At 58.7% G+C, this 25,943-nt stretch overlaps 9 protein-coding genes across 9 annotated transcripts; all 9 read left to right on the top strand.

The window, feature by feature from the left end:
* Window positions 1-868: 868 nt before the first annotated feature.
* LINJ_30_3090 (protein kinase-like protein) lies at window positions 869-6,571 on the top strand (the record flags this gene model as incomplete). Its single annotated transcript, XM_001467118.1, has 1 exon — window positions 869-6,571. One exon carries the CDS (start codon window positions 869-871, stop codon window positions 6,569-6,571), a length of 5,703 nt encoding a protein of 1,900 aa, XP_001467155.1.
* Window positions 6,572-7,438: 867 nt separating this feature from the next.
* LINJ_30_3080 (eukaryotic translation initiation factor 3 subunit 7-like protein) lies at window positions 7,439-9,034 on the top strand (the record flags this gene model as incomplete). The annotated part of the gene is made up of 1 exon (XM_001467117.1): window positions 7,439-9,034. The coding sequence occupies one exon, from the start codon at window positions 7,439-7,441 to the stop codon at window positions 9,032-9,034; it is 1,596 nt and encodes a 531-aa protein (XP_001467154.1).
* A 1,741-nt stretch (window positions 9,035-10,775) lies between these two features.
* Window positions 10,776-12,275, top strand: LINJ_30_3070 (conserved hypothetical protein; the record flags this gene model as incomplete). Its single annotated transcript, XM_001467116.1, has 1 exon — window positions 10,776-12,275. The coding sequence occupies one exon, from the start codon at window positions 10,776-10,778 to the stop codon at window positions 12,273-12,275; it is 1,500 nt and encodes a 499-aa protein (XP_001467153.1).
* Window positions 12,276-13,773: 1,498 nt separating this feature from the next.
* LINJ_30_3060 (conserved hypothetical protein) lies at window positions 13,774-14,061 on the top strand (the record flags this gene model as incomplete). Its single annotated transcript, XM_001467115.1, has 1 exon — window positions 13,774-14,061. One exon carries the CDS (start codon window positions 13,774-13,776, stop codon window positions 14,059-14,061), a length of 288 nt encoding a protein of 95 aa, XP_001467152.1.
* Window positions 14,062-15,256: 1,195 nt separating this feature from the next.
* On the top strand, window positions 15,257-16,222 carry LINJ_30_3050 (conserved hypothetical protein; the record flags this gene model as incomplete). Its single annotated transcript, XM_001467114.1, has 1 exon — window positions 15,257-16,222. The coding sequence occupies one exon, from the start codon at window positions 15,257-15,259 to the stop codon at window positions 16,220-16,222; it is 966 nt and encodes a 321-aa protein (XP_001467151.1).
* Window positions 16,223-17,846: 1,624 nt separating this feature from the next.
* Window positions 17,847-18,233, top strand: LINJ_30_3040 (putative Lsm5p; the record flags this gene model as incomplete). Its single annotated transcript, XM_001467113.1, has 1 exon — window positions 17,847-18,233. One exon carries the CDS (start codon window positions 17,847-17,849, stop codon window positions 18,231-18,233), a length of 387 nt encoding a protein of 128 aa, XP_001467150.1.
* Window positions 18,234-19,588: 1,355 nt separating this feature from the next.
* On the top strand, window positions 19,589-22,132 carry LINJ_30_3030 (conserved hypothetical protein; the record flags this gene model as incomplete). The annotated part of the gene is made up of 1 exon (XM_001467112.1): window positions 19,589-22,132. One exon carries the CDS (start codon window positions 19,589-19,591, stop codon window positions 22,130-22,132), a length of 2,544 nt encoding a protein of 847 aa, XP_001467149.1.
* A 525-nt stretch (window positions 22,133-22,657) lies between these two features.
* On the top strand, window positions 22,658-23,272 carry LINJ_30_3020 (conserved hypothetical protein; the record flags this gene model as incomplete). Its single annotated transcript, XM_001467111.2, has 1 exon — window positions 22,658-23,272. The coding sequence occupies one exon, from the start codon at window positions 22,658-22,660 to the stop codon at window positions 23,270-23,272; it is 615 nt and encodes a 204-aa protein (XP_001467148.2).
* A 668-nt stretch (window positions 23,273-23,940) lies between these two features.
* Window positions 23,941-25,167, top strand: LINJ_30_3010 (conserved hypothetical protein; the record flags this gene model as incomplete). Its single annotated transcript, XM_001467110.1, has 1 exon — window positions 23,941-25,167. The coding sequence occupies one exon, from the start codon at window positions 23,941-23,943 to the stop codon at window positions 25,165-25,167; it is 1,227 nt and encodes a 408-aa protein (XP_001467147.1).
* Window positions 25,168-25,943: the final 776 nt, after the last annotated feature.

Below are 25,943 nucleotides of genomic sequence, written 5' to 3'. Positions count from 1 at the left end.
TCCGCAATTCGGGCTTTGCGCATTGATCGCGGGTTTGGCCACGGCCTTTGTTTCTTTTTATTATCATTTATGATTTTCGATTCGACTTTATATCGGCGATTTTGCTTACATTTTTCATTTTTTTTATTTGGCTGGCTCGCTCGTTAGCTCGTTGGTTCGCTGGGATTGTCACGAATCGCCTTTATCGTCATCTGCAAAGAGTGATCGCGCGCGGGAGGGAATAGGGGGTAGAGGTAAGAAAACGGAAGTGTTTCGTTCGAAGACGCACAAACGCCCCCCCCCCTCGTCCTCCCCACTCGCATATACGAGCTGTGCATGGTTGAGGAGTGCGTTCGCGTGTGTTCTGGCTTGCACCGACCGCTGCGGCACAGCGTGTCGAAAAGCATTCGGCGCGGCACCCTTCCCTCGCCATCCCCGTTCCCCCCCCCCCCCACGCCCGCCAATGAGTCAATGGCAGTCGATTGTGCTTTTGACGCTGCGCCATCGCCTAAGGCAGCTGCTATGGCAGAATTATGTGACTGAGTCCGAGTCTGAGATGGGCTGCTCGCCACGGAGCAGCATCACCACGCCGGCGGTCATAGAGGCCCCGCGTGTCGTACACGAATGTGTCGATGTGAATGCCGCGCCCCTGGCGAAGGCGACCCGTTTAGCTGCATCTTATAATTCCAAGTCGTCCCCGCCACCGTGCGCGGGAAAGGTATCTGGTCCGCACCGGCCGCAATCGCATCCCGCATCACTGACTTCATCGTCAGCTTCGCCATGCTTTGATGGGCATGAACTTACATCCGCTTCGCACGGTCGCTACCTCGGCAGGCGCGCATCGCCGCGACGGGCAGCGTTCATATTTCTGCTGCTGCAACTCCTGCACATGCTGTGGGCAGACTTTGGGCCTCCATTGCACAACTTCTCAGGATCCGATGGCCAAGCGGCGATGGGCCCGATCTTGTTTGCCGAGGCCACAACAGTCCACTACCGCGGCTCCGTGTACCACGGCCTTACGGAGGAGATGCTGCAGCGCGGCGGCAGCACCTTCTCCATTCAGGTGTCCATCCCAACGTTTCCGACGAACATTACGCTCGTTCGCTCCATCATGATGTCCATCCTGACGAGCAACGTTCGCCTTGTCGACGACGCCGGGACTTTCGTGCGCCGCATGCAGCCGGCGGCGCAAGGCGAGGCGGCGGCACATGCGTTCAATCACACGAAGGCGTGGCTGACGTGGCGGCGCTTTGTGAAAGATATTCTTTCCCATAGCGAGATCGAGGTTAGCCCGAATGGGCATGCCGTGAAGGTGAGGTTTGCGAGTGGGAAGTGGGTGCTGCCGGCTCAGACGTCAGCCCTCATCGTCCCCTGTCTGCCCTTTTCCTTGTTCGAGCAGCTGGGCAGGCTCGGGGTGCAGGACTTGCCGAATAACTGCCTCGCCGGAGACCCTTTTTTTGTGAGCAAAAAATCATTTTTGCAGCTGGACGAGGCACGATGGAACCCGTCGCAGCAAGTGCTCGTCACCGGTGGGCCCATCTCCATCCCTCTCGCCGGCACCTCCAGCACCGTTTCTGACAAGGCCGAGCTGGAGCGACGGCTTCGCGTGATGGAGGGGTACACGTGTCTGCACACGCGCAGCGCCTTTGTGCGTGGCAGCCGCTGGGACGTCCGCGGCAGCGTCTACCGCTTTACCCCACACCGTGGCGGTATGCAGACCCTCTGCTACGTGCCCTATCCAGACACGCTGCCATTTCTGAGCGTGAAGTTGATGGACTCGTACGAGGTGGCGGGCCCAGAAGGGGTCTCGACAGATCCGCCACAGGTTCACGCGGACCTAGAGTTCTCCGGCACCATCTACGGCACCAACCTGACGGAGCGCGACACGGTGGTCATTACGGATGAGCTGTGCGCCGACTTCACGTCGCAGAACGTCTTCTTCGTCGACCTCTTCTTCAGCAGCAGCTCTCGAGTGAGCTTCTTCGGCACATTCCACAAGCGCGGTATTTATCACGTGTGCTACCACCGCGAAGGTTCCCCTATGTACGTGCTGGTGTCGACGTTATTGGTAGAGCGGGGTGCGGATGTCGTAATCGATAACGACAGCCCGAATGTGCTGATAGACCAGGACGTCAAGCTGCTGCAGTCCGCCTCCGTCTCGCGGCTCAATGTCCAAGACAAGGGAAACCTCAACCTGCGCCAGCGCAGCCTGAATGTGTCGTACTTCCTCTGGTCTGGAGGCAGCATCTCTGGCAGAGGCACCATCAATTGCACCGGGTACGCGAAGATCACCACCCAAGGCTACGAGACGCGGCTGCTGTCGGTGCCGCTCTACAACTACGGCGAGATGACGATCGACGTGCAGCGGCTGTCCATGGAACGAGACGGGGCGATCCACAACTACGGAAACCTGACACTAGCCGTCTCGAGCATGGGAGTGGACAGCATCAGCAGCGTTCTCTCTGCTGGGCGGCGAAACGCGATCACGAACTACCCAGGGGGCGTCATTCGCATCATGGCGCTCGACGAGCGATCCTACGCGCTGCTCACTGGCCGCTTCATCTTCCAAGGTGGGTCAGTGCTGCTGTTGGGAAAGATCAACCTCACCGATGCCTCCAGCTTTGCAGATTCGACCGTGACGCTGAAGAGTGGAACGCTTCTCACGACCCACAAGATGCACCTTGGCGGCGCCGTGGTGGTGGAGGAGCGATCTGTTCTGACTCTGATGAAGGGGTGTGTCTTCGTTTCGGCGACCGTCTCGGGCGATGGCGTGGTGCGGCTGCTGGGGGATGACGTGGTGCTCAACTCGCTCACGGTGACAGGCTCCATTCGCGCTCTTTTCGGCGTAGGTATGACCGACCCGATCTCCGTCATCGCCTACGGCACTACGCACTTTGGCGAGGATACCCTAGTGCACGTGACGAACGCCAACTTCGTGACCTCTAGCGGGCTCGCCAAGGTGACATTTCTCGGCCGCCTCCTCGCCGACTTTGTCACGGTGCGTTTCACTGGCAACATGATTCTGCAAATCGGCGGCGTGGCAGCGCTGTACGGCAACATGTCCGGCGAAGCCCTCAACTTCCGTCGCACCCTCACCAAGTTGTCCGGCTACTCGCTGCCGCTCGCCATGGCGTCTTTTGTGTCGCGAAATGCGACCATGTTTGTGATCGACACCTTCCGCCTGGACGAGGCGGTCGATGCCAGCGCGCGCGGCGGCTCGTCCACTGCGAAGGGCATCGTCTCCTCGTTGGACCCCTTCAACAAAAGCATCTTTAGCGGCCCGGCGGCCGTGGAGACGCAAGCGTGTGAAGTGTATCTGCCGACGTCGCAGCGTCTAACGGTGAGCGGGCGGCTTGTGCTGCGTGGATGTGTGCAGGTGCCGGCAGGCGGCACCATCAGCGGCGCGGTGGTGAAGCTGGAGGACTCGGCGGACTGGGAGCTGCTGCACCAGACGTTTTGCATCTTTGCCGATCCGGAGACGCTGCCGCACCTCTGCCGGCACAACCGTCGCAGCGTACCGCCCCTGCGGAGCGGCTTGGCGCTCAGCGAAAAGGTATACGTGCGCAGCCCGGCGTCTTTCTTGCTTGACGAGCTCACCCTCGTTCACAGCCACACGCGTGTCACGGAGTCTGTCCCCATCACCATCAAGGACACAATCATCGTGCGGGTCGGCTCCACTCTTGTGCTGGCCTATGGCATAGTGATGGCAGCGCGCCACATCATCATCGAGGGCACCCTTGTTGTGAACGACCCGCGAAACACAGTTTTGAAGGGCCTGGTGGAGGTGAAGGAGGAGGGCATCATCGAGCTACGCGGTGTCTCCGGGATGTCGTGCGCGAACGAGCTTCTGGTGGAGGGGCGCCTCTACCTCGCGCCGAACGCGCGAGGGTTCCACTTCCGTTGCCTGAGCGCCAGCGATGACGACATCGGCGGCGAGGACAGCGAGGCGGCACCGGCCGACCCGGAGGGCGGCGAAACCATGAAGCCGATGGGCCGTCTCGACGCGCTGCTGCGCAAGCGGGCCCTGGCGAACCTCCGGCCTGACATGACGTGCCCCGATGACGTCGTCCACGATTACGACTCACGCCGCCAGTTCATCAACCTGTACTGGATGCGCCAGGCGTACGACCCGCCAGCTGACCAGCCGACGCGGCGCGACATGATCTGGATGACGCTCTTCGGCATTGCCTGTTGCTTTGGCACATTTCACATCCTGCTGACTATGTGGGGGTACACATACAAAAAGTGGTGGAGCGATATTCGGACGCCGTGTCCACTGCAGCTCACCCTAACGTGGGATGAGCTGAGCTACAGCGCCGTCAACTACTTCTCCTTCTGCAGATTCATCATCATCCACCTCCTGAACACCATGGCCGCCTTTCACCCGGGGCTACCAGCGCCGTTGCCGTCGGTGGCTGGCATGCTTCTGCGCGGGATGGGGCTGCTCATGCCGCACCACCAGACACCGATCAGTCGCCCCCGAAAGGTCGGCATCCTCTACATTGTGTGGCTCTTCACATTCCTCTACGTGAAAAAGCGGGGCAGCTGGCTGATATCGTATCTGCGCCGCAGGCACCCATATTTGCTAGATGTTGTGCAGAAGCTCTACACGGTGCTGACCATTCTCAACTTCATTTTTCTAGCGCCGCTCATGTCGTCTGTGGTGGACGCGATTGCGTGGCCGACCCTGCTGCGCAACGTGCCCACGTACGAACTGATGCAGCAGGACATCTGGGTCGCCATCTCCATCATTTCCTTCTTGTCGATGGGTGTCATGGCACCCTCGAGCATTTTGACGAACCAGATGTTTATCCCTCACATGGATCTTCGGGTGCGAGCGTCGAACATGTTTGTGCACTTCGCGGCGCAGATGTGGGAAACGGTTATGTGGAAGGTCTTCTACAACAACCCGATGTGCGTGGTCTTCAACTGCATCTTCTTTCAGTTCATCCGGCTCGCCTTCTTGTTATGCTTTCCGGCGACGCCGTACAAGAACGTGAACCGATTCATGATGTTCTTGTTGATGCAGCCCTTCCTCGTGTACCTTGCCATCATCCTGTACGTGGTGCTGGTGCGCACCGGGGTGTACACGAGCTGCACGCAAGGCACCGACTTGTTCCGCGTCGTCGCGGCGGCCTTCGTCATCTCGCTCTTCGTCAACTTTTGGCGCAACGTGCTCTTTACGCAGGAGCAGACGACGGCCACAGGTGACGTCTCTATCGACGCCCTGCGCTGCTCCATGACCCAGATTCGCAACCGCATCCACGACCTGAAGTTTGAGGTGTACGCATGCACCGACGCAATGGAACGGGAGAACATCCTCAACGCCATTGCCCGGATGCGGATCGAGTACCTGGAGAAGCAGGAGCGCTACCGCTTCGAGACACACCGGATTCTGCGGCCGTTCTTCTTCAGCGGGACCGGCTTCGACGGCGATACACACTTGCAGTCGCACAGCAGCGTCGCCTCGTACAGCAACGACGATGGCGACGACGCATCCAACGTGCATCCGGCTATGTCACCGAACATGCAGCAAGGTACCCTTCTCAGTGTGGAGGAGATGGAGACCTTCAGCTGCGGTCCAGCGCTGGGCAAAGGCAGCTACGGCACCGTGCACCTCGGCATTCTCACAAACGGCAAGATGGTGGCCGTCAAGTACGTGAACGTCGTTAGCGAGAGCCCCGAGGCTCTGGCAAGCGTGGAGGCGGAGGTGAACATGCTGCGTGAGTTGTCCCACCCGAACATTATCCGCTACTTTGGCGCACACACGATCCAAGACACAATGCTGGTGTTCATGGAGTTCGCCGTCGGGGGCAGCTTGACCTCCATTGTGAAGAAATTCACGCACCTCACGGAGCCTGTCATGCAACTCTACACATTCCAGATCTTGAAGGGGCTTCAGTACCTACACGACAAGGGTGTTGTGCACCGCGACATCAAGGGCGAGAATATTCTCATCGACGGCTATGGCGTGGCGAAACTGGCGGACTTTGGATGCAGCAAGTCACTGGCGAACATAGCAAACTCCAGCCAGGTGGGCTGTGGCACGCTGGTGGGGTCCCCGTTTTGGATGGCGCCGGAGGTCATTCGGAGCGAGGCGTACGGCACCAAGGCGGACATCTGGTCTGTTGGGTGCACCGTCGTAGAGATGCTCAACGGTGGCGAGCCACCGTGGCGAGAGGAGTTCGACAACGTTTACTCCGCCATGTTTTATGTGGGCTCGACTAACGACATCCCGCAGATCCCAGCGGAGACGTCGGACCCGTGCCGCGATTTCCTCTTCCGCTGCTTCGAGCGCGACGTCATGAAGCGGGCCTCAGCGGACGAGCTGCTCCAGCACCCGTGGCTGAAGTCGGCTGCTGCGGCGTCCCACGCGGAGGACTCGAGCGATAACTTCTTGTCCTTCTCGACTGTTTCGTCCCCGTCGCTCAAATCAGCATACGACGGGCACCGCACTGCGGGTTTCTCGCGCAGCACCCCGCACAGCTCTCGCGAGGACCTGACGTCACCGCTGAACGGCAGCACCGCTCCCCAGCCACCAAACGGCAGCATCGCTAGCATCACCTCTAATGCCTCCAAGAAGTTCAAATAAGCGGCTGCACGCAGAGACATTACTTGTGCAGGTATCGAGAGGCGAAAACGAAAAGGCACTCATGATGCCTTCTTGCGACTACTTCTTCGCATTCTCGCTTCAGTTGGCGCACACCGGTCGCCGTCTGTGGACGGTCTGCTCACGTGTTGATGTGTACATACTCTGCGTGTGCGTGTGCTTCCACTCTCCCCTCCCTCCGCCCTCTTGCTGTAGCGGTGGGCCAACGTGCTTTTCACTCTTCTTTATCTCTTGTGGTGTTCTTACCATCGCCATCCTCGAAAGCGAAACAAGAAGTAATCGGCACGGTTTCGTCGCGCCCTGGTCATACGCCGCTATCACGGCTCACCTTCTTCGCTGGTGGGGCGGCCGTGCTCAGAGGGGGTGGGTGGGTATAGGCTCGAAAAGAGTGTTTTCTTCAGAGAACCGCTGCCTTCCTACTCTTTTCCGCCCTCTCCAGTTGTGATCGGGGGGGGGCTCCTGCGCAAGGATATGCCACGCAGCCCCTTCCTCCTCTCCACCCACCCCTCTTCTTCCATATAATCGTCATTCAACCCTGCGAGCTGAAGAGACGGCAGCATCCCCCCTTCGTGCGAAAACGCTGTCCATACCTGTCCGCTTGCCACCCTCCTCTTGACCATCCCTGCGCACCACCGCCACCCCCTCTATACCCCTCTGTCCTGCATCGACCTCCACGCACGGACGCACAACCGCAGTAGCCCCATCTTCCCCCTTTTATTTCACGCATCCAAGTGAAATAACACACATACACACACGCCGCGCTTCGTCCCTCCCCTCCTCAGTTCTGCTTCTGCTTGCACGGACACACGCACGCGCGCATAGCTTGCACCGTCCTAAGCGGAAGAGAAAATGTCTTTTGAGCTTCCCGAGCTGTACATCAACCCCCAGTTCTCCTGGGGTCCTCCCGAGGGGGAGATGAAGCTGGACGACGGCGCCCCCTTCGAGCTCTACTCCAAGGCGGACCCGCTGGAGGCGCTGGACTGGTTCACCTACAAGAAAGAGGCGGATGTGAGCGACAGCGATAGCGACGACGAAGCCGTGGCGGCCAACAAGCGCAAGGCGTTCAAGCAGGTGGAGGACAACGCCCGTCTCAACGCGTTGCGCACGGAGCGCGAGAAGACAGTCATGTTCAACCCGCGCAACAACGGCCCGCGTAACGCGAAGTTGGCGGCCGGCAAGAAGGGCGGCAAGGACAGCCGCAACAACAACCAGCGCCGCAACCGCCGCAAGGTGACGGAGCTGCCAAACACTTACAACGCCTCTGCGATGGCTGTGGTGCAGCACGTGATGAAGCAGACGGATATGACGAAACTCCGCATGAGCGCGCTACCCAAGGTGATCGAGCTCGGCCTCTATGGTACCCCACCGATCTACAACACCGGCATCGAGGCAGCCACGTGCGCACGCCCGCTGCCGCTCGACGAATCCAAGTACGAGGAGGACTACTTTATGCGTGGGCTCACCACGGAGGATCCGGAGCTGCGCAAGATCATGGGCGAGGCGCAGCGCTACCCGCTCGTGGTTGTCACGGATGAGATTCTGTCACTGCTGATGGTGTGCACCCGCTCCTCTTACCCGTGGCACATTCGCGTGCTCAACTACAACAACATCTGGATCCTGGTCAAGGGCGAGGACAGCAACATTGAAAAGCAGTGGGTGAGCGAGACGGCCGGGCATGAGATTCGCCCGTCCGAGGGCGCCGACAACCGTGCCGAGCGCATCTCTTCCCTGGGCGAGGAGTCGACCAAGGTGTACGACTGCTTCGCGCGCGCCTCGTGCGCGAAGAGCTTTGCACAAATCAAGACGAACCGCAGCCCCTTCTCCCGCAAGCAGCCGCGCATGTACAGCTACCGCCGCTACATCATGCACGACGGCACGCCGGACCGCTACGACATCGTCGTGCGCTGCGAAGTGGATGCACTGATGCCGCGCACGAACGACCGCGTCCGCTGCTTCGCGCTGCTGGAGCAGTGCGTCGTCAGCGAGAAGGACTCGTCGTGGCGCCGCGAGGGCCTGCTGAAGAACGCCGCCTCCTTCCTGCCCATCGAGTACGCGCACAACGGCTGCAAGATCGCTCGCTGGACGGCGCTGTCGCTACTGTCGGACGCAAAGCTGATGAAAATCGGTTTCGTGACCTGCGAGGAAAGAATGGAGAAGGGCCAGCGCGTGTTCGACCACAAGCAGCACGAGGTGCTCTCCGTGCAGACCTACTCGCCCGCGTCGCTCGCCACACAGTTCGGTATTGACGTGTCGAACATGTGGGCCATCGTGGACCACATCATGCGACCCTTCATCGAGGGCCATTCGATCTGCCCGTCGATCCTCATGAAGCCTGGTGACAAGTCAGAGCTGATCGTCGTCGAGGAGGAGGAGGACGACGACGAAAGCGACGAGGACGACTCGGAGGAGGACGGCGACGACGGCGATGACAAGGACGACGAGTAGAGTAACGTGGCTGCATGCTGTCGGATGAAGTCCTGCAACACCCAGCCACGTTCTATTTTCCTTGTTCTGTGTTGGTCAATGCCTTCCACCCGGCTGTATTTGTTTTTTTTTTTGGTGGGCGGGTTCACTGTTAAATCAAAGTGTAAGTAAGTTCATCTGGTGTGGTGCTAGGGCAGTTGCTGGGGCTTGCTGCAACGGTGACGTTCTGTTTTGTCTGTTGGTACATGGCTGTCGTGAATCCGTGTCTGTGCGTGTATTTTGTGTCCCTCTGCGTTGATGCACCAGTGCTCTTGTCGCGCTCTTCCGCCATCGCAGATTGCAGCGAGGCGCCAGGGCAAGAGAACAGAGAAGAAAGGAAAAAGAAAGCAAGTGGTGGGACTAAAAGGTAAGATACGCACAACAACATGAACCCTTGCAACAAAAAAGATGGAACAGACGTGCGTATGTGTCGGTGCGCGCGCGCTTGTGAACTGTGCGTCGTGCTTTGGGAGCTGAATGCGAGTCCGAGGGACTGATGTGCGTTTCCTCATCATACATGATGCACCTTCTCCACTTGCTTTTGTGCAGTGGTGCAGAACGGCCCTCCATTACTGTCCCTACTCTCCGGTCTAGGCGCATCAAGGAGGATGTACCGTGCTTGTCAAGTGCGCGCGCGAAGGAGCTCAGCAAGCGCCCTCGCGGCGCGACTCCATGCCAGCTTCGCCTTTTCTGTTCGTCATCTCTTCTGTTTTCCATCTCCTCCTCTTCTCATGCCGGCGCTTGCTTGGCGGTTACGGCGGCATGTGTGCTGTGTGTGTGTGTGTCTGGGTGCGGATTCTATTCGCCCAGCCCCTTTTTTCGTCTCTCTGTGCGCGAGCTGGCGTATTGCGATACAGCGCATTCTCTTCCAGAGATTCTTTTTTTATTTCGTTGCTTCGATTGACGCTCCACACCTCCTCGCTGGTTTGCCGCTCTCGGGCTCATCGCTTCCGCCTTTTCTTCCGTTTCGCTGACGTACAGGGCCACTGCCATCGATGCGACTAGATTAGCCTTGCGTGGTTGCTTTTTTTTTTGCAGCCTCCTGCAGTGTACGCTAACGGCGTACGCACGCGCGCCGCAGCCTACGTGATCTCACTGGCGGCAGAAAGACTTTGCAGCCAGGAGCTCACGCCGAGAAAGCGCGTGCACGAGTGTGTTTCGTGTGCCGTAGAAACGCACGCGTTCGTCCCTGAACTTCCCCCGCTGTCGAGGGCCCCCCCTCCCCCACGGGCTATTCTGTGTCTTGCGCCGCTGAAGTTCCTACCGTGTTGCCACTACCACTACCCCTTTTGGGCAGTAGCGGTGTGGTGCCTCAGTGATCCCGTCGTGCGAGCGCACCGAAGCCGAGAAGCCGGCAGCTGCGTGGTGCAATGCATGAATATCGTCTCACAGCAGCATAGGCATACACAGACACACACACACACACATTCACGCAGCGAGACGCGGCGTTTCTTTGTGCCTCTGAGTCGGGCGTGGGTCCGCTGAAGCCCCTCTGCTCGATTTGTGCATGTCGATTTTGAGGGTTTGACTGGCTGCGAAATCATAACGGCAGCAGTACTGCAGGCAAGAGGAAAAGTATATCCATCAAGCGGCGCACATCAGGCAGAAGACAGAGCGAGTCGATTTCCTTCTGTACATTTCACTCTTTCTCTTCCACTTATTCCTACACGCACGCGGTCAGCGGCAGGCTCATACACCTGTATCACTAACGTGCGTGTGAGCCATGGAAAGCTCTCACTCCGACGGGCATGGGGAGGAGAGCCTGAGTAGCACGCAAATGTTCTGGTACAGCGTCGCGGCGGTGGTGTGCGTGGCGAGTGCCGGCTTCTTTGTCGGCCTCCAAATCGCGCTCTTTTCGATTGACCGCCTCTTCCTCCGCGTCCTCAGCACCACTGGCACACCTAAGGAGCGCCAGCAGGCCAAGTCGCTGCTCGCTGTGCTGAAATTGCAGCACTGGACTCTCGTGGCGCTCGTCTTGATGAACGCCGTATTCGTCATGACGCTGCCGATTCTCCTGGAGACGATGTTCGACGAGATCACCGCCCTCATCGTGTCCATCACGGCTGTCCTCTTCGCCGGCGAGGTCCTGCCGCTCGCTGTCTTTGTCCGCTGGGCTATTCCGGTGTGCTCCTACTTCATTCACGCTATCTGGTTCGCTATTATCGTGACAGCGCCAGTAAGCTATCCGATGGGCAAGGTGCTTGACCGCGTGCTGGGGCACAGCGAGGAGCCGCTCGACCGCGAGGATTTGGCCGCCTTGATTGTCGGTCCGCGGCTGGGCGAAAACGAAGAGGAGAGCACAATGATGGAGGTCACATCTGTGCGAGTGGGCGATGGCGATGGCGGCGGCGAGAGCGCGCAGACCGCCAAGGAAAAGAGTTCGCCGGGCCAGCTGCGTGATTCGGAGGTGAAGATGTTGCAGGCGGCTATGCTGCTCTCGACCGACACGGTGCAGCAGCATCTGCGCACAAAAGCGGAGGACGCCTTCATGCTGTCCTCCCACGACAGCCTCGATCGAGAAACGATTCTGTGCATCTTGACCACCGGCTACAGCCGTGTGCCAGTGTACTTTGGTGAGGATCGCCGGCACATCATTGGCGTCCTCATCGTAAACTCGCTCGTGTCGCTCTGTTTTTCTCATCCAGACCCACCGCCACTGGTGAGCGACTACTCCCTCCGCGAAGTCCTGAGGCTTTCTCAGGAGGCGTCCCTCTACGATGCCTATCTCGCCTTTCGCAATGGGCCGTCCAATATGGCAATTATCTACGACCCCTCCGGGGCCATGGCTGGCCTTCTGACGCTGAATGACGTGCTGGCGATACTCTACAACGCCGACCCGGTGGCGCCGGCAACATTGTCGGAGCAGTACCTGCGCCGCCAGCGCAAGATGGTGGAGCTTGTGGAAGGCATGAAGGTCCTGCAGGCCACAAAACGCGTTGTACCGGTGTCGGTAAGCACGAGCCGGCTCGGTGGGGCGGGCCCCCAAGATGTGCAGAAGGACGATGCGCAAGACCAGACTGCCACCATCGGCACCCTTATTCCGGCTGCTCGGCACGGCCTGTCGCTCGCGAAACCGACGCCGCTGCCGCGGTCCTTTATGCCGCTAGCCGGCGACCAGCTCTTTGCTTCCACGCCCTTTCTCTCCACGTCTAGTCCAACTCGTTCGGCTGAGTCCAAGACTGGCCACGAGGGCACCGCCTTGAGAGGAGCCACCTCCCCTTGAAGACGCTCAGCGTCTCAGCTCGGCCTCTTTTTTCTTGTTTTGCACGTATGCTCGGGTTGGGATCGCCTTGGAGAGGAGGGATAGGGATCTGCACAAGAAAAAAAGGGACCGCGTACGCGCGCGTCATGTTCTTGCTCGTGCAGAGCACGTGTGCGTGCAAGTATGTTTCTTCTTCCTTTTGTGTGTGTGTGTGTCGTATCACCAAAGCCTCTCTCCCTCTCCTCCCTTCCACGTCTCCCTGGCCTGTGGCTTACCCTCCCCCTTCTCGTTTGTTTTCCCCACGTCCTCCGCCTCTCATCATGCCGCAGGATCGTTCTCTTAGTTGCTCGGACGCCACTCTCTGATTCCTTTTCCTGTTTTGTGTTTTTCTGCTGATTCGGGAGCATGTGCGCTGCTACCTCCCACCACTCCGGATGCAACTATCCTCATTATTAAGCATCTGCCGGCTCTCTTCCTCGTTGGCGTGCCCTTGCCCTTTTTCTTGTTCGTCGTCGAAAACCAGATCTGCATGTGTGCAACCAGTGAAGCAGTTCTGCGTGCGAGCCATGCCGATGCTGTGGTGTCGCCGTGGGTAGTGCTGGGTGTTGTGACAGCAATGGCAGTGACCGCGATGGTAGGGGTGCGCTCCTCGAGTATGGCCCTGTGGCCCCTCTGTCCCCTCGTGCAGGTGTTTGAGGACGGTACTTTGCATGTCCCTCCCGTTCTGTTTATCTTTCTATTTCGTAGGAGGGAGGTGGGAGGAGGAGGAGGAGGGGGGGCTTTCCGGATTTGTGTGAGGGTGTCATGGGTACGCCGGATCCCGTGCATTCACCGGCGTGACGAGTTTGTGTGTCTGCGGGAGGGTGAGGTTGCTTGCGTGTGTGTGTGTGTGCAATGCTCCCCCCCCCCGTGTTTGCCAATGGCCTGCTTTGCATAAATTCACAGACGGAAGAAAAAAAGAAAAACCGCTCGTTGAGAAGAGTGCGCGATGGTCGCACTGGAAAACAAGAGAGCGAGTGCACTGAGTGTGTGAGTGCTCCAGAGTCGTGACGCATGGCGTGCATGAAAAAGGAAGCGTGCCCTGCGCACACAGCTGTATCGAGTCTGAGGAAGGAGGGATGGCTTTGCGGTCGAGTTCTGCTGCATCTCCCTCTCTCCTCCCCTTCATCGCTTGAGGCTGAGGAAGCATTTTTTTTTCCCGCTTTCATGCACTCCACTGGCGTGAATACGTCGCAACCTCCCCTGGCTCTCGGTGTCTCTCGCTGCGTCTCCATGGAAGCTGCGTTGCTTCTCGCTTGCCTTTCCTACTCGTGTGTGCATGTGGTCACCACGGCGTTCTTAGTCGCGAGTGAACTAGACTGTGTGGTGATCGATAGCCATCTTCGGAGACACACAAGCGTGCAGTGCCAAAAACACACAAACACACAGCGACGGGCACCCCGCGCACACGCGCGCGAGTCTCGCTCTGCTTCTTTTCATATATTCCACCCACACGCATACGCACACCCGATAAAGAAGGATGGATCAAACGAAGCTGTTTCAGGACTTTGCCTGCTCCGTGCGGTGCGAGAGCAAAAATACGGTTGTGTTTGTCGCTTGTCCGAAGGGCGGCCGCTACGGCGATGTGCGTAAGACCTTGGCGGGTTTGCTGCAGCGTCCTTTCAACTCGGTGCACGTGGCCTCACCGGCCGGCGACTACGCCGTGCCCTTAGATGATGATCAGGTAGTAGAGCCGGCTGAGAATGAGGTGATCGTCCCTGCCCGCATTTTAAAAGCGACGGAGCAGGGCGGGTGGGAGTTTGAGTGACGAGGCTCAGCCGGGTGGGGCAAACACGCGCGAGCAGAGGAGAATGCACAGAACTCCCCTCTCCCCTCCTCTCCCCCCCCCCCGAACGCCGCCGCCGCCAGTTGCGCGTATGGGGGCTCTATGTAACCATCTCGGGGGTGAGGGTTAGGCCTTGCCTAGTCATGCTGTTCAAGCGTGTTAGTCATCTTATGAATTTCCCGGTGTGAACGTGCGCGTGCGCGTGCTTGCACGCAGCACACCCTTGTCTTCTACGCCGACCCCGGAGGCGCATCCTTGTGACTGCCTAATCCACCGTCGCTGTCCTGCTACATGTTGGGTGCCACTGGTCGAAGTTGTCTTTCTCTCTCTGTTTCATGAACGAAACCGGAGAGGTGAAGGAGAGACCATCACAGCAGCCGTCTTGCTGTCACTCTTGCATAAGTGGGAAAAGGGAGGGGGGAACGCGACGGAGTACGTGCGAGTCGATCTCTTCTGTGTCTACGGTAGCGTTGTCCTTGCCGGCGGAGGGGCACGTCTCTGTAGCCAAGCAAAGCCCTGCCCCTCCCCCCATTACACACAACGGAGAGTATTCGCTAGGGGTGGGGAACTCGGGTGGCGGCCGCCCTCGCGACAGTTTTACACTCGCTAACTTCTGTGATGCTCGCCTGCAGAGGTCATGCACAACTGCGACTTGGAGAGGAGTGAGGCGGCTACCTTTTAACTGCCCCTCCCCTGCCTCTCTCTTGCTTTTCCCCATTCGCTGTCATCCACGTTGCTGCCCATCTCGATGCTCACCTGCCCCTCCTCTCTCCCTCTCCGACATTGTGATTCGACAACGCGCTCTCACACGATCACCGCATGTGCTTATGGGAATATATAAATATAGATACAGCGTACAACGCGCTACCTCCCCTGCACCAGTGTCCACGCACACACACACACACACGCGTGTGCGCGTGTATTGACGTTACAACCAAAACACCACACACCCGCGCACGCTTTCCCATCTTGCTTTCTTCCCTTTGGGTGTGCGTTTGTGTGTGTGTTGATTTCCTTCTGCACAGCCATCAGCTGCCGCTCGCGTGCGTGCAGAGCGGACGTGCTTCACGAGCTCGCACACGCCCCTCAACCCATCCCACCGGTGTAGACGCCCTCTTTCTCTTTCTCTCTCCCCCTTTTCTTTCGTTCGAAGGCTAGCTACCACTCTCGCCTCATCATGGCCGCTGCAACAAACAGCAACTCTAAGTTCTTTGTGCCGGAGCTGACGCAGGAAGACGTGCCGGGGGGCGCGTGCTGCGTGGATGAAACAACGTTTGCCACACTCTTCCCGTCCTACTTGGAGAGCTATATCAAGAGCATCTGGCCCGCGGTGGAGGAGCTGCTCGGGCAGCATCAGCTCGTCGGCAAGCTCGATCTGCTGGAGGGCAGCATGACGGTGGCGACGACACGCCGCACCTGGGACCCGTACGCGATCATCGACGCCCGCGACTTCATCAAGCTGCTTGCCCGTAACGTCCCTCTTGCCCAGGCGCAGAAGATCTTTCAGACCGACATCACGTGTGATATTATCAACATCTCCGTCAAGGGCGGCAGCGTGCGGCGCTTTGTGAAGCGACGCGATCGCTTGATCGGACCACAGGCGCAGACCCTGAAAGCACTAGAAATTCTAACCGGATGCTACGTCCTCGTGCAGGGTAAAACGGTTGCGGTGATGGGCCCCGTGAAGGGGACGCAGATGGTCCGGAGCATCGTCGAGGACTGCATGAATAACATTCACCCCATCTATGGCCTGAAACAGCTGTTGATCAAGCGCGAGCTGAGCAAGCGCGAGGACATGAAGCACGAGGACTGGTCCCGTTTCATTCCCGTCTACAAGAAGACGCAGCCGAACAAGGAGAAGCAGAAGGCCGTGCGCAAGATGAAGAAGGAGCGGATGAAGGAGGCGAAACGGAAGCAGGCCGGCAAGGAGAAGAGCATCTTCCCACCGGCCCCGCCAAAGCGTCTGGAGGATATCGCGATGGAAAGCGGACAGGCCTTCCTCGCCCCGCGTCAGCGCCGCCACACGGACGAGTTAGAGCTGCAAAGTGCTACATCGCCATCCCCGTCGGCCTCTGCGCGCACCCGCAACAGCAAGGGCAGCAGCAGCAAGAGGGATGCGCCAGCCTCCAAGATCAAAAAGTAACCGCGGCGCTTGCTGCCTTTTCTGCTGCCTTTCAGTGGTTTCATGCTGACGGCGGTGACTGTAAAACGAGTCGTCCGCTGCCGCTGACGAGATCGTGTTTGTGTGTGTGGGTGTGGGCGTTCGGTTCTTGCTTCTCTCGTTTAAGCCACTCCCTCCCTTTCTTCCATCCCTGCCACGGCAGCGGTAAGTAAACGCAAGCAGAAAGGACACGTCACAGAAGGAGAAGCAAGAGAAAACGAATCCCGACGCCCCCTGTCCCCTTACCCCCTTTCTGCTTCAAACGCCCAAGAGGTTTCTCGCTGGCGGCCGCGTAACCTCCTTCCCTCTCTCTCGTGACACCGTTTTTGGTACCTTTGGCGGCTCACGCAACGGGCGGTCTTCCCTCCCCCCTTGACCCTTGGATCGGGGAGACGATTAGTAGATGCGCACTCCCGCACTTTGCTCCCCCTCCCCTTCCTGCCTTTCTGCGTCGCCCAGCTGCCGTCCTTTCTTTTCTCTTGCCTGTGCACGTGGAGGGCCACTCCTGCTTTCCTCGTTTGTGTCTCCGCGGCGCATGCTTCTTTGCAACATAGACGTACATACACGCATAAACCTCTAAGCACATACACATGTATGCATACACACCCATACCCTCATGTATGTACATCCATGCACACACACACACAACAATGCACACCTCAGTCTCTTCCGTCTGCCAAGCTCTCTCATAATGTTCTGCGCATGGGCGATGGTGAATGAGAGGACGCAGCTGCCGCCAATGCGGAACGAGACAAGCAAAACAACTGCTCGTTTGTCCGGTATCTGTGTTGCTGCCTTACTCTCTCGCGCGCCCACCCACCCCCTGCCCATGTTCATCGGTTTGTATGTTCATTTGTCTGTCTCCTCTGCTCCCGTGCCACCTCCTTCGCTGTCGCTCTTTGTTTCTCTGCTTCCATCTTCTGCTGCTCCGCCCCACCGCGCCGATTTGTGTGCTTGGGGAGGGGGAGGGAAGTGGAAGTGCGCACGAGCGCAACGTACGGCGACAACAAGCACGCCGAATGAAAGAAATGGTTAAAAGGCGCGACCGAATGGAAAAAAAAGACGGAGAGACAAAAAAAAGAAACACACACACACACACAAAGGCAACGTGCCCACTCAACTGCATCGATCGCGCGCGTTTTGTACACGCATGCGCAGTGCATGTCATCCTCTCGGTGCCGGCCGATTGGGCGCACAAAGAGAGGTGGCATGCACGCACATAAAGAGCGAGTGCGTATGTTGCGCCTCCCTTTCCTCTTCGCGCCACCGCCCGATCGGATTTTCTGTTTCCTGGCCCGACATGCAATCTTCTTCCTCTTCTTCCAATGCTGCGCTCGCACTCTCCTTTTGTGCCATTGTCTGCGTGTGGTGTGCACGGGTCATGGTCAGGCGGCACCCCCTCTTACGGCTCAGGTCCTCCCCCTATCCTCCCCGCAGCTTGCTCCACGGTTGCCGGGAGCTCTATCACTACCGTGTTTGCGTGATTGTGCGGTCGAAGGAAACAACGCATCAAGAGCCCATCGAAGGCCCATCACTGCCTTGCTTTGGCGCCACGAGAGAACCCACACACCAACACACTCAAGAAAGGGGGGAAAGAATAAGCACCATGATTACAACCGCTGCGTCGAGTGCGGTGGTGGCCGTCGAGAAACGGAACCTCGTCATGTACGTCGGTAACCGCGTGAAGGTGACGCTGGATGACGCGAGCGTCCTGACCGGCCGCCTCGTTTCGCTGAGCAGCTGCGGAAATCTCATCCTCACCGATGTGGAGCGTCAGCGCATTCTCAAGCGCCGCCGCAATCGCGACGGGGTGCATGAAACCGCCCGTGAGTGCTACGCTGCCGTTCTCTTTGTGCGCGGCAGCTCTGTCGTCTCCGTTGGCTACGATAGCGGCATTACTACAGATAAATCGGTGATTGACCACGTTGGAGGGCGGGAGGCGAACAGCTCGCGCATGGTGCAGCTCGCAAACGCCGCCCCGTCGACACGGTGAGGGATTGAGTAACGGATACCCGTGGTATCTATCGGCGCCGACCCATCTTCTCTCGGAGAGCAGCTTCCGTTTTTTCGGTGATGGTGTTTGTTGACAACCGCACCGAACTCTGAAAGAAACAAACGACTACACTGTGTTTGCACAGGCGGCAGCGGTGATGGGCAGCCGCAGCACTGCTGCATCTCCTCGCATAATGACACACAGGCACCATAGCGGCACCTTCTTTGTCCGTCTGCCTCTGCACATCACGAGCGATGACGTTGGTGGCTGGCTGGGTCGATGGACAAGTGCGCACTGCATTACTTTCTGGACGCTTCGCTACACCGGTTTCCTCCCTTCTATGCTCTTATGGCGCATGCACGCTCTTGTGTTCTTTCCATTGACCTCCTTTATTTCGTTTTTCTTTTTGTATATCATTCTCCAGTTTTCCTCATCTACTGTGCGTTCACGGGCGATATGATGATGTGCGTGCACATCGGCACTTCTTTTGGCCATCACCTACATAACCCACATACGAAGCGCCGCGCAACCACGAAAAAAAAAGACAAAGAGGCCGTCACGCCTTCGTGTATCGTTGCCCACCCGCACAACCCTCTCCTCGCGCCTCAACTCTTCCAGCTCCTCGACGGCTTGCTGTGGGGCGCACAAACGAGGTGCGCCCTTGGTTGTCAGGAGTGCTCCCCCCCCCGTACCCCTTCTTCCGCACGAGCACACGCGCCGGGAGGAGGCAGAGAGGAAAGGTATCTCGTTTTCGCATCCCTGGGCCAAAGCCGCATCCTTCAGAAGGGAGTGAGACATCCTTGCATCCATCTCTGCGTACTTCTCCGTTTGCGTGCCTACGTGTTATCGCTTTTTGCCTCATTGAGGCGGTGACACCTTGCGCGGCATTTCAGTCACCATCACGGTCGACACCATCTCTCTTCCTTCCCTTCCTCTGCTTTAGTTTTGTCAGCTGCTTCCCATTTGTGGCCAGTGAGAGGTGGGCACCTCCTTGTCTCTTGCCTCGGCCTCTCTCCCTTGTCCATTCGCACAGCTCGCCGTCACCACCGAGCACTTCCGTATCGTCCTTCTTGCCTGCGGTGGCTCTCTTGCTCAGTCTTGCGTATTGTTTTTCAAAGCGGAACTGTTTCTGTAGGGAAGGAAAGCGAGAGTGAGCCGTGCGGTCTGTCAAGTGCGGCCGCCAGCAGCACCATCCGTAGCGCGCTCGTGTGGGTGGGTGGGCGTGGTGGGAATCTATTGCGTGTTTCCGCTTCTTCTGTCGCCCACCCATCTTCGCATGCGCTTCTTTCCTGTGCTTTTGTCTCTCTCGCCTTTGCTTGTATTCCCCCCTTGATGGTGGCCACCACGGAGTCGGGATGCACACGAGCACGTCGTCCTTGACCGGCGCCACTACCTCCTCCCGCGTCCCTGTCTCTCACTACAACCCGTGCTTGCCACCAGTGGACGTTGTCGCGCACTACACCGATCTGCTGAAGCGAGGGGCCGAGACGCGCCTCACTCGACTACTTCGAGCCAAGGCGTATGTGCAGTTACATGACTACGCGTCGGCTTGCGCGGACTTGGATGACTGGATCCAGGAAATTGATCGTACTGCACACGGCATCAGCGCAGGTGCGGCAGCTGACAGCCTCACAGAGGCTCTCTTCTACCGAGGTGTCTGCCGCGCTCGCCTGTCACAAGTAAAGGATGCCGTAGCCGATTTCACGGAGGTGCTGCAGCGTAAGCCAGGTCATCGGCGGGCCCACTACGAGCGGGCCGCGTGTCACGCGCAACTCGATGATTTCTTCAACGCCATCGCTGACTACGAAGCGGCGCTGCAGCTGGACGAGGTGGGAAGAGAGAAGGAGAACCTTCGCCGGTACCGAGAGCGTCGCTGCTGTTCGGCGCAGCAACAACCACGACGTATGCGATTCGCGTCGTCGCGGCCAAGGCTGAGCCCTCTCCCGCTTTGCAGCATTGCCGTCCGACCGCCCTCCAACGCAGTCTCGCCGCTGCGGCAGCACGTGCCAACACCTGCATCAGAAAAGGCGCAGCTCACTGACGGGCCTCTCGCGCCAGAGCAGTCAGCCCCATGCTCACCGGTCTCCACACGCGGCGCCATGGCGAGCAGTAGTCGGTGTATGCCCATGAATGAGGCCTCGGACAGCGCTGTGGCGACGGTGTCCTTGTCAGAGTACACGATGCCTGCCGCGGGCGCCGGCGCGACGACCCTCTCAGCGATTCTCGGCCGCCGAATCTCGCAGGGCTTCTCAGACCACAGCCACGATAACTTGACCAGCGTCTCTTCCAGCACCGAATCGTTGCTGGACGGCAGCGTTATGGAAGTGGACGAGACGGTCGAGGACGTGAGCGCGGCTCGAACGCACGAGATCGCCGCCTCCTACAGTACCCGCCACGAGAACCCCGAGAATGGGCACGGCATGCTCGCCGCGATGGACCCGACGTGTATACTGAGCTCCAGCAACAGCGAGGGCGAGGAGTGGCTGCCGGACGACGTGCTGGAGGCAGAGACTTGGCAGCAGAGTAAGGGCAGCTGCGCCGCCGCCCGCTTGGCAACGGCTGGGCAGCTTCTCCTCAATGCGCATTACTTTTACCAGCGTGGGCTAGAGCATCGCCGGCGCGGCGAGCTCGAGGCAGCCATCCACATGTACACACGGGCGCTGGAGCTTTCGCCGACGCACTTCAAGGCACTATTCAACCGGGCCTTCTGCGAGGACAAGCTGAAGAACTACACGCGCGCCATCGAAGACTATACTGCCGCCTTGGATCTTGACCCACGCAACCCGTTTACGCACTACAACCTAGGCATCAGCTACGATCACAAGGGTCGCCACGCGCGCGCGATGCAGGCCTTCACCCGCGCCATCGAGCTTGACGACCGCCACCCCGACTTCTTCCACAACCGCGGATTTACACAGCGGAAGCAGGGTGCCTACGCGGCCGCCATCGCCGACTACACCACCGCCATCTCGTTGGACCCGAAGCACTTCAAGTCGCACTACAACAGGGCCTACTGCTTCAGTAAGCTTGGCCGCTACGAGGAGGCGGTGGCAGACTACGCAGCTGCGCTGCAGATCGACAGCGGCAACGCAAACGCATACCACAATCGCGGTGCAGCGCTGGCGAAGCTGGGGAGGCTGGAGGCGGCTGTCGAAAACTTCAATTGTGCTCTGCGGCTCAGCCCAAAGCTGACCTTCGCGCTCAACGCCCGTGGCCTCGTGTACGATCAGCTGCAGCAGTACGACAAAGCCTTGGCGGATTTCACCGAGGCGATCCGCCTCGACCAGCGTAATCCCGTCTGGCTGCACAATCGCGGCTACACTTATCGCAACATGGGCGAGCTGGAGCTGGCGATTGCCGACTACAGCGCCTCCATCAAGCTTGCTCCGCACAGTCACACGGCATATACCAACCGCGCCTTTGCCTTTCGAAAGCTGGGCCGGTATGAGGCGGCTATCGAGGACTACACAAGGGCGTTGCGCGAACATCCAGGCGTGGCGACGAAGGTGCTCAACAACCGCGCCTACTGCTTTGCACGCTTGAACCTCTTTGAGGATGCGGTCCGAGACTACACCGAGGTCCTTGCCACCGACCCCGTCAACGCCCATGCGCTGTACAACCGCGGAATCAGCTTTGAAAAGTGCGGCAAGTACAACGCCGCTGCCGACGACTTCACGCGGGCCATCCGGCTAGCACCAGAGGTGCCATCCACAGCGAGCAGCTACTACAGCCGCGGCACGTCACGGCTGCAGCTGCATCAGGTGCCGCAGGCCGCCGAGGACCTCAAGCAGGCTCTCAAATTGGATCTGATAGCGTGCGGGTTGCGCGGTGAAGCGCTCTACGCGTTTCGGGCTGAGCATCCGGCTTGGCGCCTCCTGCAAGACCTCGGCGCAGACTAGAGTGCACCTGAAAGAGAAGATAGAGGCAGAGGAGTCGAAGGACACTCGAGTAGATATCACACACACACACACAGACACAAGTAGCAGCAGCAATGGGAAACGGAAGCAGACGGGCCGTCTTGCACGCTGTCTCCCGCTCTCTTGCTTTCACCTTCGCGACTTCACGTGCTCAGCGACCACTGTGCACGTTGCCAGTCAGAGCACTGAAAGCCGAGCGAAAAAGAAAATGCTCGAACCTCTACACATGGGCGCAGCGGAGTAGGGAGTGTCTGCGAATAGCGTGACGCCTTGTGATGGGTGCAAGTGGCAGTCGCGGAGGAGTGGGCGGGCGGGCGGACGGAGGCGATGCGGACCTGCCGGTGCCGCGCCAACCGCCCCCTTCCCTTCCGTCAAGCTCAGCCACGCCGTTGTAAATGTTTACGAGCTTCTTTGTCTTTGCGCCCTTTCTCGCCTACCTCCACTGCCCCTCAAACTATTTTTCTTTTTCCTGTTTTTTTTTTTTGGCACCGGCTCCCAGCGCATCAGATGACTACCCTTTCTCCTCCCCCGCATGCCGGCGGGACGCCACGTCACTCGTCCTCCATCAGCACTGTCAAGGACTTTAGGCCGGACGATCGTCCCTTGCTCTCTTTCATTGCCCTGAGCGCGGCCCAGAGCTCTATGGCCCGCTCCGCCGAGGTTGTCTTGGATGCGGCGCTGATGCCCCCCACGACGCCGTCGCCATCGGCGTCTCTAGTTTCATCGGTCGACGAAACCAGCAGCGCTGACAGCTTAAGTGCCCGATACCCCGAAGTGCGCGTACTGCTTCATTTGCACTACTTGCGGTGTGCGCTCCGCGATCTACAGGAGTGCCCCGCACACGCACGTCGAACGTTTTTCTCCATCATCCATGAGCACCTCGCCGCCTTAGCGCTGGTACTGCCGGAACCACTCTTCACCGCCATCGCTGCAGTGCTTCAGCGCTTCCTGGCCATGAGCACCGACGAGGCCCTCGCCAAGGACCGCTGTCACGTGCTGGAGGTGCAGCTGATGCACATTGTGGAGGCAACGCAGACGGAGCTGCTGCGCGCCACTAAGCAGCTGAGTATGCGAGCCGGAGTCATGACACTTCGCTTTCACCACGACATCCCCTACCTGTGAGCGAGGGGACTCTCCCTGCGCCTCGTCTGGCACAGACATGCACACCCCACGAAAGAGCGCCCCATGAGCGTCGTCGGGGTGATCAGAGGCTGGCGGGAAGACGTGTTTCTTCCTTTTTTCGGGGGTGGGGGTTGCACTGCTTCCTGGTTCTGTCTCTTTCTGTCTACGCCACTCTCTCTCTCTCTTTTGCAAAGCCTCCTACGTGACGGAGGCGCGTGGGTCGCGGTGTATGATGGGCACAGCCAGAGCCACCAATAGAGAAACTGAAAGGCAAAGCCCTGAAGGGCCACAGCGAAGAAAATGCTGTCCGCGTGTGAGCGGAAATCATTTCTTATGCACAGCGGTGGTGGTAGCAGGGGCCTGCTCATCCCCCTCGCTTTTCTTTTCGCCTCTCGTGTGACCCTTCATGGATCTCTGATCGCGTCGTGCATGCATCTCCTGCATGCGCAGTCGTACCAAATCGCTTCTCCTCTCTCCTTTTTCCTACTCGCTTGTTGCTGCGGGACCGCCTCCGGGTTTATAACTGGCTGGGTGCCTTTGGCCTGCTGATCCTCGTTTGGGTGTGCTTGTACGGCCGCCGCGTTTTTTTTTTTCGTGCCTTCCACGCTGTCACGCGCATCATTGCGTCCAAACACAGACACACACTCACACACACGCATACTAGAATAATGGCTGTATCGTGCGAGTTCATTCTCTCCGCGTTTCTCGTGATCATCACGGGGCTGTTGTTTATCGACCTGGTACCCCTTCAGGAGACGATGCTGTGCCCAGGCAACTACACAAATGCAATAGAGTGTCCAGAGGTTTACTATTCCTCCTCCTATCAGCTGGCGCGGGAGCGGTTCCTTGCCGCCGCTGAGGCTGCCCACGCGCAGATTGAGCATCATCTCATCACCAAGAGGGGTAACGAGGAATACTACATGGACACCGCCTTCTTTGCCGGTAAGCGGAAGGACAAGCTGCTGGTGCACACCAGTGGCACCCACGGGGTTGAGGGCTTCACGGGCAGCGCCATCCAAGTGAAGCTGCTGCAAGAGTGGAACGAGACTGCTCTCTCTGGTCCGTCCATTCTCTTTGTGCACGCCGTGAATCCGCACGGCATGGCCCACTTCCGCCGTTTCAACGAGGAGAACGTCGATCTCAATCGCAACTATCTTTCCACCGAGGAGTGGGCTGAGGTGAAGGCGCGGGACGCGAATATCGCAGGCTATGAAGATCTCCGACCGTTACTCGTGCCACAGACACCGCCGCGCTTCATTGACCGCTACGTGCTCCTCTACGTTGCCGCCAAGACGCTGGCGCGCCACGGATTCGTCAAGCTGAAGCGCGCCTTCGTTACCGGCCAGTACCACGATCCTGCAGGCATCAACTACGGTGGCGACAGAGAGCAGAAAAGCATTTCAGTGTTGCGTGAGGTGCTCAAAAAGCACGCGGTCGCCACCGGAGCGACCGAAGCAGTCTATCTTGACGTGCATACCGGTCTCGGTCCCACCGGAGTGGATACGATGATGATGAAAAGCAGCCAAGAAGCTGAAAAATGCCGCAAAGTATTCCCTGGGGCGCGCATCGACAATAGCCAAACCGCCACAAGCGGCCCCAGCGCGGGGTACAATCTCGCCGCCGGCAGTATACGTCCCGTGGCAGAGTTGGGGCCCAACACCCTCGCTGTCACGGAGGAGTTTGGGACAGTCAATCCGCTCTTCGTGGCACGTGCCGTGATACTTGAAAACGCCGCGTATCGGCTGTGCCGCGGAAGCTACGTCCATGCAGTGATGCAATCATGGATGCGCGACGTTTTCTACCCGCAAGAGGTTAGCTACAAGCGAGCCACATTGAAACGCGGGTCCGTAGCGTTTTGGAAAGCTTGGACGTACCTCGCAGAGAGCCAAGCGTAGGGGTGCCTGAATCCCGCTTTCCGAGCCTCTACAGCTTTACCAAGCAAGTGCATCCACCCTGCTTAAGCTCTCTCGCAGCGGATGCACCTCAGGTGACAGCGTCTCTTCGCTCCTCTTTAGCAGGCAAAACTCTGACGCATCACAACTTCCTTTTTGTGTTTGTTTGTTTCATCTTGGGGTGTGCAAAGGCCACCATTGGGCTTCACTGTCGTTACGTGTGCACAGCAAATCCGTTGAAAGGGGGAGGGGCGATGGCCTCCAGTATGTCTTTCTGTGTTGTGTTGTGCATGTGTGTGTGTGTGTGGACGCTGCGTGCGTCTGTGCAGAGGAATGGATGTGGGCGTGTGGGGAGGTTTATGGCAGAGAACAATGACATGAAAACCCATTTCGGTTTCTCCGCAATGACGGCAAGTCGAGCACGCATCACAGAAAGCGATAAACCTCACGTCTACTCCTGAAGCGAGCAGGAGAAGCGCGTCGAACGGCACACTCAAGTCAGCACAAGGGGCAACGCACGAACCACAATGAGACACACCCTACATTACCTCATCAGAGCCGCCCCCTGGCTGCCGCACACTGTACAACCATAAAGAGCAAAACAGCAGCACTGAAGCCTGAGCATACCATGAATGCAACACGCGTACATGGCCCCTTCCGCTTTCCGCGCTATGTTAGGCGGGCACCCGTTCACCAGCCTCTCCGGTCCTCTTTCCACTCCTCCTCCGCCTCCGCCCTCCCTCCCTCTCCCCGTCACGGCGCCGCACGCACCGCGATCG

The sequence above is a fragment of the Leishmania infantum genome, chromosome 30, assembly GCF_000002875.2.
Source record: "Leishmania infantum JPCM5 genome chromosome 30".
Taxonomy (NCBI): Eukaryota; Euglenozoa; class Kinetoplastea; order Trypanosomatida; family Trypanosomatidae; genus Leishmania; species Leishmania infantum.
This window is presented reverse-complemented; position numbering and strand designations above follow the sequence as displayed.